General features: G+C 38.8%; 1 protein-coding gene and 1 long non-coding RNA gene across 8 annotated transcripts in view; one reads left to right on the top strand and one right to left on the bottom strand.

The window, feature by feature from the left end:
• The window catches only part of LOC101159862 (ankyrin repeat and fibronectin type-III domain-containing protein 1), a 148537-nt gene that overhangs the window by 130040 nt on the left and 5033 nt on the right, over positions 1-13464 (top strand). For all 6 annotated transcript variants that reach the window (XM_023949109.1, XM_023949113.1, XM_023949111.1 and 3 more), the window contains 8 exons: positions 275-482; positions 4086-4283; positions 4610-4723; positions 4826-4923; positions 6540-6630; positions 8427-8534; positions 11248-11347; positions 12204-12336. In XM_023949109.1, coding sequence (XP_023804877.1) covers positions 275-482; positions 4086-4283; positions 4610-4723; positions 4826-4923; positions 6540-6630; positions 8427-8534; positions 11248-11347; positions 12204-12336 — 1050 coding nt within the window. The remainder of the gene's footprint in view (positions 1-274; positions 483-4085; positions 4284-4609; positions 4724-4825; positions 4924-6539; positions 6631-8426; positions 8535-11247; positions 11348-12203; positions 12337-13464) is intronic.
• LOC111946375 overlaps positions 1-13464 on the bottom strand; it is a 118737-nt gene that overhangs the window by 52585 nt on the left and 52688 nt on the right. The window contains exons 2-3 of one of the 2 annotated variants that reach the window (XR_002872056.1): positions 8360-8556; positions 4937-6375 (exon numbers count right to left, since the gene is read on the bottom strand). This is a non-coding gene — a long non-coding RNA (uncharacterized LOC111946375). Of the gene's footprint in view, positions 1-4936; positions 6376-8359; positions 8557-13464 lie in introns of those variants that run through there. The other variant, XR_002872055.1, reaches the window with a different exon arrangement.

Raw genomic sequence — 13464 nt, forward strand, 5'->3', positions numbered from 1 at the left:
CAGTATGAGAATAAAAGAGAAAAAGTTAGAAAAAACAAGAGCACTGCAGGCTACAGATTGAGGGGGAAAGCACATACAGTAGAAGAACCTTAGAGAAGTCTGAAGTCCTGACAATACGCAGCCAAGTTTTGCAAGCAAAACAAATAAAAAGGTGCAGTGTGGCTTTGTGTAGATAATGTATGTTTCTCATGTTTCCACTATTAATTGCACCAAGGATGAAATGCATCTAATTATCAAGTTTTGTTCTACTAAATTGAAGCTTTCTTTCTCTCAGTTTCAGAGCAATGAAGCTTTGTTTGAGGCAGTGGAGCATCAAGAATTGGACCTGGTCCAGCTGCTTCTGTCCCAGTACAGTTTGGAGGAGCTGGACCTCAACACTCCAAACAGTGAGGGCCTCCTGCCTCTTGATATCGCCATCATGACCAATAACGCACCCATGGCCAAGCTTCTGCTGAGAGCTGGTGCCAAGGAGAGTCCTCACTGTAAGTTCAAGAACCTTATTAACCTCTGTACAAATTTCAAATGAGCATATGAAAATTCCACTGAATTTAAATGCACTTTTAGCAGCTATATAAGGAAATATTAACAAAACTATTTTTTCATTAACTACTGGAGATGTCCCAAGTGAGACTCAACTGATTCGGACGCAGAGCAAACATTTTTGCATATGGGGTTTAAGCTAAGCCACTTTTCTCTGCGACAGATTCAGCTGAATCACAATGATTGCGTATCACTTCAGTACTGGAAAATGCGTTTTTCCACCTCAGAATTTGCTGGATCCTTCATTGCGTAAATGGTTCAAGAGTTGCGATATTCGAAAAAATGTTTAAAGGTTAACCTAACATGCTTGAATAGCAATGGAATAAAGACTAAAGGACTCTTAATTTTTTACTTGTTTTATTTACTTTTTGAAACTACTTCTGTTTCAGTTAGCTGGGTGTAGAACTTCCGAGGGTGTGCAATGAACTGAAAAATTCAGTCTGGGTCCCTTAAGCGAGATACACCTCACAGAAAATATAGAAAATACAGGGTCGCGTCAGGAAGGGCATCCGGTGTAAAAACGCTCTGCCAAACCACCTGTGTGAATCAGTGAAAGCTGATTCACCTTGGTCACCACCCTCTGCAACGTGCATTTAAGCTACCACTTCCAATAAAAAGTCTATGTAAATGCATGCATATATGCATGTTTTGGGCTTCCGCTTTCAAAACTCTTGCAATCACATTTGACTGCCAAGTTTCTACAACTGTTTTTTGGCTCTACATACAAAAAGCACGGCCATTGAACACGCATTGAAAGTTAAACCAGGTTAAACGTTGATCAATTAAGGACTCGGATTTGGCGGTGACGTTTGGATCCTGTTTAATTCTAACAATTTGAAAACTGATCATAAAGGAGAAATTAATAATTGTAATGTCTGCCTTACCTGAAATATTTGATACCAATTCTTTCGCATATCGAAATACAGCTGTGAAAGAAAAAGCCTGGAGCAAAATTCGCAATATTTGCACCATTTTGCAACAAGCCTCTTCCGACTGTAAGTGGAAGACAAGCGCTAGTAAACAGTAGCAGAAGAAAAAGGGTGTTCACTCATCGTCAGTGAACACCATATGCTAAAAGCCCATTCAAGAATTCAAGAACGTGTGTTACGCACATCACATGCCTGTTGTGAACGTGGCTTCAGATTAAAAAATACACTTTTCTTTTATTGACCCCTTTCCTTGTCTCTCTGCAGTTGTTGTGCATAGATTCGGAATATTACTAAAAACCCATTGGCTACAAAAGATGGCCAAAAAACAACTGCTCTAAGAATGACTATTCAGGCTGAATTAAAGCTGTTTGGTCTGGACCAGGGTTTGTATTGCACTGGTCACCCACAGTGTTAATGCAGGTTAACTGTCCAGTAAACCCAAGAAAATTAAAGTAAAGACAAAAAGCAGCTCACATTTAAGGAAAAAATAAATAAAATAAAATGTCCAGAGCATGATTTGAAAAGGCCTGAATCTGTCTTGTGGAACAATGTGCAGAAGTAAGTAGGTGCAAGTGTAAATATATGTAATCACTATGGCTGAGTGCAATTGTCTTTCAAATCTTTTTTTTTTTTTATTGGTCAGTGCTAGTATTAAGCTCCTCCTACATGACTTACAATAACTTTATAATGTTATCCAGATGGAACTTTAACTCTAAAACAGAATTTTGCAAATGGCGATGGAAATGTAAACCAAATCAAAGGTATTAACTAAAGGTTGTTGGGTTTCCATGTCCAGTCAAACCAGGTCAGCTGGACTGCCTCAGTCTCAACTTGGACTTCAAAAAAGGACAGATTTTATGCCGACCCCACTGTTAAAATATGCAGCTTTTAATCTTAAATAAAGAACATTCTCAGACGGGCAATACAAATGTCCCCCTTTATAAAAACTGTTACAAAATTAGGCTAAAAGTTATGGAACAAAACCATTGTAATTATGGAGCCTACTAAGAAAAAAATAGACATACATTTAAGGTAACCTACAGGCTCAAACATGAGGTTGATATCATTCACTGATGAGAAATGTGTTTTAGTATTCAGATTAAGTGCGTTTACTTTTATTTGAGGTTACACTTTATTCCAAAAACTGAACTGCTGCTACCAGAGCAACAGGTTTCCCACAACAACACAAAGCAGCAAAGGATTCATCTCCACTGTACTGACAGACGCTCGTCTCTGTTTTCAGCTCGCAGTGACAGAATGTTAAAGGCGCTGAAAGGGCACTAATCATGATGCAATATTAGTCATCTTTGTAAGCACTTTTCAATTTCTTTGATCTGTGAATTTACTCTCCCTCTGTTAATGATTAAAACTCGCCAGTAAGGCTCCAAGGCTGTTTTTGTTTTTACTCTCCCTCACACACACATTTTCAAGGGCTGAGCCAGACATCTTATAAAGGTATTATTTAATTGAAAACACTTGAATGGAAAATAGTTTTTACTGATGTTTGCTGTTTGACTGCAGTTTCTACCCAGAGCTTAAGTACCCGATGATACAGCATGAGTCCTTTGTGACTAACAGCCTTTATGTCTTCACACAAGTAGCAAAAAAGAAAAACTAAAGTGACACCCAGAAGAGATGCTCAGATTCAAAGAGAAGCTCGCAGCCACTGAGGAGACACAGGCAGAGCCGCAGAATTAAACACCCAGATGGACATTTTGACACGGACTTTAAACTTACTGTCAACAGTGGAATCTAACGCTCAACAGTGGAATCTACTATGAACAAACACAGACCACACAGACTAAACACAGACACACACCAGTCCCAAATACTCCAACAAACGACCAGCCATGGAAGGTGTATAGCACATTACTTCTTTTTTACCATGTGCTTTAAGATACTTTTTCTGTAATTTACTTCCAAACAGAGTAATATGTGCTCTTTGTTCTGAGTTGTGCTACCAATAACGGCTATCACTAACCACAGAGCCATGGTTGGAATATTTTCATGAGGTGTTGCATCTCATCTGCTCTAGTAAGGTTTTCAAACATCTTTGTTTGCAGTGTTTAAGTAAGAACCAAACCTCCTAGGAAAAATCGTTCCTCTTATGGTGGTATGACTGTGGTACTCTGTGTAAATAAATCAGTGATACAAAACTTTCCATAAGTTTCACAGCAAAAAAAAAGTTTTACAAAGACAGTTTAAATGGATTCTAGTGCACTCTCCCACCACTTTGTTCCTTTAGGACTGCATACAAGGAATACTGTCCCTCCCTCGCCCATCTTGCTTTAATGCCCAATTTTCAGTCATTTTCTAGATGATGTCATTCCTTAAGAGAGACTGCTTAGTTACATTAAACAAACTTTATTGAGGATCTGCCACAGTATTTTAGCAAACAAAGAAATAAAAAAAAAGATTGGCCTGCATTACAGAATAACTAAGAATGCAAGTCTTTTTTTAAAGCAATCCCTAACATTAAGATTAATTACTCTTCAACAGAATTATTTCCCCGATAAAGAAACATCTATACAAATTGTATAGTTAAGCGTTAACTGTTGTTGTTTTTCTTGGTGTCTGAACTAAAGTCACATGATATCTGTCTTCTGTCTTTCACAGTTGTGAGTCTGGAAGGTCGAGCAGTGCATTTAGCTACGCTAGTGCAGGAGGCTGAGCAAAGAGTTTCAGAGCACGAGGCCCAGGTGCGGAATGAGGGTCTTGGTGAACGAGATGGATCTGACCGCGAAAGGCAACTCAAAGCTTGGGAGTGGAGGCTGAGGCTTTTCCGACGGATGCAAACGGGCTTTGAGCATGCTAGTAAGGATGATGTTGAGATTTCTTTTTACACGTGCTGAGCAGATGATGGAAATTTGCCATTCAGACTTTTCCCATAACCTTGCAGTCATCTTTGATTTTTATTTTTTCCCCAATTGATTTCTGCCAGCCATTCCTCTTGCTGACTTTGTAAATTTTAAACTCGGAAACTTGACCCAAACATATGGATGCTTATGTTATTTTATTAGAAGCAGAGTAGGTTACTTTTAGATAGAATAAGAAACAACTTTACATTTCAAGCTTCAACATTTTACATCATACTCTGGGGCATATCAAGTTTTTTTCAGTTTGTTGCTCTACTTTTTCAGGCCCCCCAGATGTTCCGAGTGAAGTTCATCTGTCTGTCAGCAGTAGCAACAGTCTACAGGTTGACTTCCAGGAACCTTTCTGTGTCAACTCGGCCGTGGTTACCAAGTACAAAGGTCTGCCGTCATCTCACAGTCAAGCAAAAAATAAAAACAAAATTACAAACTTCTTTTTCAAATCACAAACTAACTGATACAAAAACGGTTGTGTATTTGAAGTGAGTTGGAGCAGTGCACCTTCTTTTAGTCCTATATTGGGCGAGATGATTGTGGATGACACCAGTTTGCTGCAGTGCCACATAACAGGACTAACATCTGTAAGTTCCAGTAGATCCACTGTCTTTCCAACTTGTTTGTTTTTGTAACTGTTGGATTTTTCCCCCCCAATATTTTTGTGTTAAACTAGAATACTAGCTAAGTATGGTTTATACTAGTGGTGTGATGATTAAATAAATTTATATTTCTATGATACAACCAGATCTGTCTGAGGCAAGTTATCAATCAAATCAATCTATACCATTATAAAATTGTTTCAAGATGCTTTAAATCGATTGATGCTGGAAAATACTGTTTGGATTGAGGTACGGTATTTCACAGCAGATAACACACATGTGATGCAGCAAAAAATGATCAAGCAATCCTTACAGTCCAATGTGTGGAAACATACAAATAAAATGTGAAAAAACCTCACCTGCACTGTTCAGTACCCAGGTATTTATCTCTGAGTGACACTGGTCGGATTTTTGGATAAAGTTCTCCTGGATCAATTTTAGGTCAATGAATCGGATCAAATCCAATCGTTCAAAATGAACCCATATGGACTTTGAATTGCATCGTCAACCACAAAATATGAAATGATTCGAATCATTAAAATGAATCGTTACACCCCTAGTTTATATCCACACAGTTGTCAATTCAACATTGTCAATCCAATTGCTTCAGAAAGGAAACATTTTTATTTCAAATCACCATCACTTTCCAGAGATGACCACTTAAAGCTCTTATCGCAAACAGTTGTGACACCATTTTTTTTTTTTTAACTGACGCATTTTATTTTCTTACACTAAGATTTGTTGTGGGCACAGTTTACATTCGCAACACAAACAAACACAGCACTTTCCAGAGCAGTCAGATTTTTTTCCCCTTTGCTACTAAAATATAACATACAGATAGAACTCAAGGATGCCACATGTGACAGATAATGAATAATACCTTTGTATAAGATGGAGCTCAGCTATTGTTGCAAAGTGATTAAAACAAGGTTTTACAAGGTACTCTCCCATGTGAGGGTCATCAATATTGACACACAAGCTTGAAATATTTGCTTGGAAAATATTGGGAGTGTTTCCCATTTGATTTTTATTATATGCATCAAACTAACATACAGTCACAATCACCCTTAAATTATGGTTTTGACAGACTTGTGGTCTCCATTAAAAAAATTAAAAAATGACCGCTGTTATTGTTTTACTGTTAAAGGTCTTGGCTCCTGACTAAGCAATGATGCAAGACAACCTCCTAAATATTTTTTTAAAAGAGCAACTTGGTTGCCTGCCACCTGATTTATGTTTGGCATTTTGAAGCGGTTGGGTAGACAAATGGACGCTCCACTCAGTGTTGTCCTGTGAGAGAAACCCCTTCCCCCTAAAAAAGCCAGGCTAAGCTTGCTCCTGTCACAAGACAAGGGTCAAGGCAGGGTCAGTAAGTGTTGGCGGCTGTCTTGATTGATTTGGCTGAGAAAGGAGAGACAGAGGATTGGTGTCTGCAAACTAAGCAAAGACAGAAAAAATATAGTAGAACGTAAGTAGAACAACATTTACCACATAATATACTTCTTCAACCATTGTCGAACTGGTTTACCCATGTGTATATTCAAATATTACACTGCGTACAATGGAATTGCCCATTAAATTTCTCTTGTCTCTCCTTTCAGGGGATTTACTACTACGTACAGGTGTCGGCCTACAATATGAAAGGATGGGGGTCACCAAAGGTTTCCACTCCAGTTTGTGCTGCACCTTCCAGTAAGTGTCATCATTTTTTTTTCCTTGCATCATTTTTTTTTCCTTGCCTTCATGCTCAATCATTGGCTTAAACAAAACATGAAGAAAAAAGTTTTGACTGGTTTCCAGCATATGCTGCAGCAGGGTTTTGGCCTGCCTCACTGCTTTGATGCTACAGAATTTATTGGCGTTTTGTTTCGATCACGCATGCATGTTGAAATGACATGCATCGTTTTGATGAATTGATTTGGTTACTACTTTTTTTTATGTTACTTTGACATCATTTGAAGAACGACAGCTGGACTTTCAGCAGCCTGGATGCTGGGTGGGCTTAGAGACCCCCGTTGCAGAGTGTAACCATAGCCTCAGGATGGTGCGTAGGCTTGGCTGGCAGAGGAAGCTGCCTGGGTTCAGCCAAAAAATTAACCTTTAAGTCATGTGGAACAGCTGAGTTGTTGACCACCATATGCTTTACAATGTTACTTTTTCCCAACTTATCGATTTTACTTTACGTTTGCCTGCCAGGCTTAGAAATTATTGAAGTGCTTTTTTGGGGGGTTTTAAATGTCCAAATGTTTATGAGGGGACTTTTATTACTGCGGTGTGTGTGACAAATTTTAGCTCTCTGCTTTTGGTACACACCGACTGAAAAAAGTAAACATACCAAAGATACCATCATAGTGGGCATAGTGGCACACTCAGGGCACATCTGGGCAACACATGAAAACGTTTGTCCTCATCAGCGCAGTGTTTTTCACTGTGTTCGTGTTTGTCCTCATTTTCAGAAACTAGGCTTTCCCTTTCTATCTTTTTTCTAACTTTCCCACCTCCCTCCCTCCCCAGAGCTAATTTCGATGTTGCGTGTTTGTGTTTTCCATTTCGGCCTACCACTGGAAATATTTGCATGTCTGTGCTGTAGCGAGCGGCACTGCCCCAACAGTGGGGGCCTTATACCGGGCCGCGGACGCCCATTAAAGGGCCCGCTTGTCCTGTTGGGACAGGCACCTTTCCGGGAATAGAGCTCACCGTGTTTCAGCCCTATGCACACTCTGGGGGGACTCCGGGGGGGGGGGGGGTGATGGAGGTAAGGGGAGGGTTATCACTGACACATTACCCAACGCTCTCACACGAGAAAATTTTACTGGATGGGAAAACAGAGAAGAGAGAGGAGAGGCATTTATTTAATGTTTTGAGTGTTTATAGAAATAGAAAGCAAGTCGTGGTCATTTTGATGATACATTTGTTTAGGTGTACCTGTGTGATTAGAATAAAGACGTGAATTTGCAGAGACGCAGAAAAATAAATGATACAACTATAATCATTAATGAAAAATAGAAACGTTCTCATACATGTTCCTGATTCTTTGTGTCTTGCTTTTCACTTTGTGTTCTTTGTTATTTTGGTTTGAAATTTTGGTTTTTGATGCCACAAAACTGTTTTCAGATATGGACTTAAAAGCCAGAGCCCACAGTACGCCACAATTACTTTTAAAGGAAGTTTTTGGAGTCAGACAGAAGTTAATTTTGCAGTCAGGTTGGATAATTTTACATCATTGTTAACGACAACTGCCTTGTTTGGGTAGGAGGCCCCTGGTGGTTATTATGTGAACTGGGTCTGGCTTCAGTTTGTTAACTCGCCCTATGAATAAAACTATTGTTTTTTCAGTATAGTTACATCATCTACATTCTTTTTTTTTCCACCACAAATCTAATTTCACTTGTGCATCTTTGTGTTGAGTTGAATCACTTACTTGAAGATTGGGAGTTCTGGCAAAAGCATTTTCATATGCTCTGATATTTCTCACTTTTCTTCACTAGGTTGGAGGGACATTGATGGGCGCGCACCACGTCAAAGAGGCCAGAAGGAGGCTCTTGATCATCTACTTGGACAGATAAAGGATGCTCACCGCAACTGTGTCTGCCATGGTAATCAGCTTAATGGTCAAATCTGTGTGAAGAACAGAAAAAATGTATAAAAACCAGAGATATCTCAACCTTTTGAAGCTTTTGTCACGGTGGTTTGGTGTTTTCATACCATGGCATCCTCAACTTGATGACAATAACTACGCCTGACCCTAACCTTTAAAGTCCCTCTCCGATTATCTTTTGATCTAACTTAAAAGATTTCCCAGTGGTATTTTAAGTATGATCATTCTGTTTTTAGCCAAAATCCAAAACGTTTTTAAGTAAATAGTTTATGCGGAGCGGCATCAGTTCATTCTAAATTTGGCTGAGAGTTGTGGGTAGGACCATTGATGCGAAGCAAGCCTGCCTCCTTCCCATCATTCAACTGTTTACACGCTCTCCCACTGGCTTACAGCCCCTCACACCCCCAACCTAGCAAAAAATGGCGAGCAATACCGGAGCTATCAAGCTGTAAAATTTTGACCCAGATTCCAGCTTGGACGAGGAAAACGAAGAAGCACGTGGATCTAGTCATGGGAATGGGGTGGAGCAGGAAGTTTGCTGTAGGAGCTTCTATGTCACACATACACACTTTTTCTAATGGCATTTTTGTATATGCTCCTGATTTACAACAATTTGAATAAAGAAATTCTCAAAAATGCAAATTTAAACTTAATTTTCTTAATATACAGTACATCCTCCATCATAAGAATGCCACAAGAACATGTTAAAAACCCCAAAAACATGATTTTCATCGGAGTGGGTCTTGAATGCAATACATGCACCTGTAGATAGAACACCTACAGAAGGTGGACTTCTTTTGTTTAAAAGAAAAACATGCAATATGCAAAAAACTTCATTTCTACTGTCACAGTCAGAGTAATGTAATTTTCTGCACGTAATGCAATACTAAATCTAGTAATATTGAGTCCAGAGCATCAAAAGCCTGATTGTCTAATTTACAGGTATAATGAATATTACACCTTGACAGACTCTTGAGACATGACAAGCACTTCAAAAGCTATACATACTAAGATGGCATGCCATCTTGCCCTCTGTTTCAGCAAACCCCCCCAACCCCTCTTTGCTCTCCCTTATGAGTCTTTCCATGACTCAGCCCTTCCTCTGCTGAATACCTCTCTCTCTGTGACAAAATGCAGATCAGCCTCTCTCACACACAAGCTGTTTATATCCCCAAACACTGTTGGCTGTAAGTTGCTCACTCAAGTGTCAAAACCTGCCCGCACTGACTCCTTCACATGATTAGTAACTGTGTTTAGAATTGAGCAAGTCATCTCTCTTAAGCCTGTATGCCTAAACACACTCATCCAGTTACTATTGTCCACTGTTCTCACGCCATGTTTGCTGCTAGATGAGCTGCAGTACAAAAGTTAGCACAGAGAAGTTCTTGGTTGGTCAGACAGCGAGTGATTGAGGGTTAACTCGAGAGTTCAGGCACAGTAGTCGGGGTGATGTATCCCGGGGTCATGTTTGTTATTTTTGTAACAGACGTCTTAGGTTAGAGTCTGGAGAAGGCATAAATTAGCACGGACTACTGCCGCCTCCCCCCGTGCAGCACGCCAGTCGTTCTGTCTACTGTCCACACATAGACACTCTTGCATGTAAAGATAAGTCAGGTGCAGGCAGAAACACATTTGCACGAACGGATCCAATTCAGTCACAAGCTCTCTTTAACTTGCTCTCTCTCTTGTCTGTGCACCCCGATTACACCCCAGCTTTTGGCCCACACCAACCTTCCTCGTCTTGTCCAAACACTATTAATTAAACTGTGAAAGAGGCCTTGACTAACAGAGACTTCTCAGCAGTCAGCCCTACTTGTCTGTCTTACTCAATGTCAAACAGGGACTGAGGCCGGGAGGAGGCGTGAGGGGCTGAGGGGTGCCGCTGTTTTTTTTCACGTTGCTCCACCTTAACTCGTCCACCTAAAGAGAAAATTTGTTCTTTTTGAGGCCTGAATGAGGGGAGTTATTGACTCTGAGTGGCCTGGGGCTTGAGTAAGATCACCTGGGACATGAGGGAGTCTGTGAGGGGTTTTGGGACTCAGCGTTTCTAATGAGTTGGGAGGTGCGTTATCTCACAAACAAGAATTCACACAAAAACACACATGCACAAATATACACACCTCCCCTCCAACCCTCTTGGCCCACTAAAAATAAACATGTCCCCACAGACTTAACTGACCCCCTGTCAGTGAGTGGCAAAGGGTTAAGACACATGCAGACATATATACACACATTACTACAGCTACTTGGCTCCACGCACAACTGTAGCTCAAGGCATACCATGATCCAGCCACCATAGTCTGTGCAGGTAAACAAACACACACACATGCACAAGTATATATAGTTAGTGGTCCCTCGAGACCCAGGAGTTAGTGGTTCCCTTTAGACCAATAGTCTGCTGTTGCCCATCAGCATCACTGTCAAATGGTGCTGCACTACTGGAGAGCATAAAATGTCAAAAAACGTTCAACCGTGTTTTTGGACCTGTCAGGTTTCTTGTCGCTAAGGTAACAGCCTGTCAAGGAAAAGATATTTATGGATTTAGTTTGAACAGAAGTATCCTTTGTTTTTTTGTCTCTTTCTCTTTGACAGCCAAAAACACTACTGTTAGACAATCAAGACCTTTAATTAAACAATCCAATGTGAGTGATTCAGATAACTTATTATGAAATCAACAATCTTCATGTTTTTTAATGTCTCTTTTCCCTCAGAGCCCTGCAAAGCTCCAACTCAAGGCAGGAAGCACTCAGTGTCCAAAAGCCTCCGGCATCTCTTCCAACCCACCAGTAAATTTGTCAAAAGTCTAAAAAGGTAGGAAACAGTTTCTGATATGCACGAGTTTTAAATTTCACTTTAATAAAATTATTTTATATAGTCATACGTACTGCGACAGACTGGCGTCAGCCCGTAAGTGGCTGGGATGGGTTCCGGCAAAAGTGTTTTTTAATTTCTACTTAAAAACCGCTCATTCTGTGTCATAATTAAAACGAAAATGTTAAGAGGGGATGGCGGTTTTTAAGTAGAAATGAAAAAGCATTTTTTAAGTATTGAATTTTTAATTTTAATTTTGAGTCATTTGATGCAGTTACATTTTGACAATGAAAAAGCATTTGTTAATCCATTTTTATTGTCAAATTAGACATTTCTAAATGAACTTTTCTACACATTTACCAGAGAACTTTTTGAAAATGAAATGTCAAATACCATTTTCATTATCATTTTAATTAAGTGACAGAATAAGCGACGTTGAAGAAGAAAATGAATTTTGAGTCAAAAAATGCAGTTACATTTTGAAAATAAAAAAGCATTTCTGGTTTTGACTTTTATTTTTAATTATGCTACAGAATCCATACCTTCCTTACCATGCATCACAATGAGGTCGAGCAGGGAGCTTGTGGCTTGCCATAGTAGCTTCTACGTCACACTTACAAGCTTCCTCTGATGGCATTTTTATTGTCTTGTCCTAATTCACAAAAATTTGGAAAAATAAATACTCTGAAAAGCAGTTTTAAGCCTACATTCTTTTATATATGTCCTGCATCATGAGAAAAATGTTACAAGAACATGTTAAAAACACCTACAACAATTTTCATTGGAGTGGGTCTTTAAAGCTCCAGTAAATACAAGGAAGTTTTCTAGTTTAAAACACCCCTCTGTTTCTCCTCAGAGGTCTTTATGTGGCCTCCATATTCTATAAAGATGACAGCATTTTGGTGACATCAGAAGACCAGATTCCTATTGTGGAGATTGAAGATTCTTACTCCAGCTCACTCATGCAGGATTTCCTCTGGTTCACTAAGGTAAAGTAAAATGCTTAAACTAAAGAAACACAGAGTATCTGATTTCTTTCAACTCCTACTGTCTACACTTAAATGTATTGGAGTTTGTGTAAATGATGCAAATAAAATGTATTTGCTGTTGCAAAAGGAATTTTGGCTAACAATTTAAATAAAGAAATGTTTTCTTCTCCAAATTTGACCATAAAATTTAAACTTATTAAGCCTGAATTTATTTCCAGCTATGAAATTCCCTTTTTTTTGCTTTCATGTAGATCCTATATGGGTCACTTTGAAGCTACAGTGGTTTGATGCATATTTGCATCAACAGGCATCATGGGGTCACTTATTTGTGTTTGTTGCAAATAATTTAGGTTGTTGGTTAGAATTTTCTAGATTTTCTATATTTACAGCCATGCTTTCTATGCTCTTGAGGGTTTTTTACTTTGCAAAATACTAGTTTCCAAAGCTAAAAAGACCCACAACATTATCCATACTTTACATTTGAAATGCTGTCGTAAGTAAGGGTCATATCTCTAAAATATATATTGTACTTCCAAAACTTGATATTTTCATCCTCACTTTTAGCTAGTAATACATAAACTTACCTTTCATCCCTATTGTCCCCAAACTATTGTTTTTACCCCAAAAATAAAATAATAAAAGTACAGCAATCACCATTAAAATGTTAAGATGGAAATACATGGTAGAATTGACAAATCAATAGTTACATTCCTGAGTTTTAAAAAAATGCAGCCCCTTGGGGTTGTGTAAACCCTTTGGCTCAACCAGCTAAAACCATTAATAATTGACTAGTTTTCACCTCAACTTGTTTTATTTAGGATCATTACTACTTCTTAAATATTTCAGCAAATATTTTCTCAGCTTATGTAATTGTTCTTTTGTGATTTGATTTCACATTTTACACATCTTAAACACCTTTAAAGCAAATTAATTTCTGAAACGATGTCAAAGCTTTAAACCTGCACTTGATCTTCTGACCATTGAGGAAATAATTTAACTAATAATAAATAAAAGATTTACAAAAACAAATAAAAATATGGGTGACTAAATAACCCTTAACTAATCCAATCAGTATATTTAGTGTGAGCATTTGGCCTGATAAAGTGCCTTTTTATGAATAGAATCCAA

This window comes from Oryzias latipes, chromosome 19 (assembly GCF_002234675.1).
Source record: "Oryzias latipes chromosome 19, ASM223467v1".
Lineage (NCBI taxonomy): Eukaryota > Metazoa > Chordata > Actinopteri > Beloniformes > Adrianichthyidae > Oryzias > Oryzias latipes.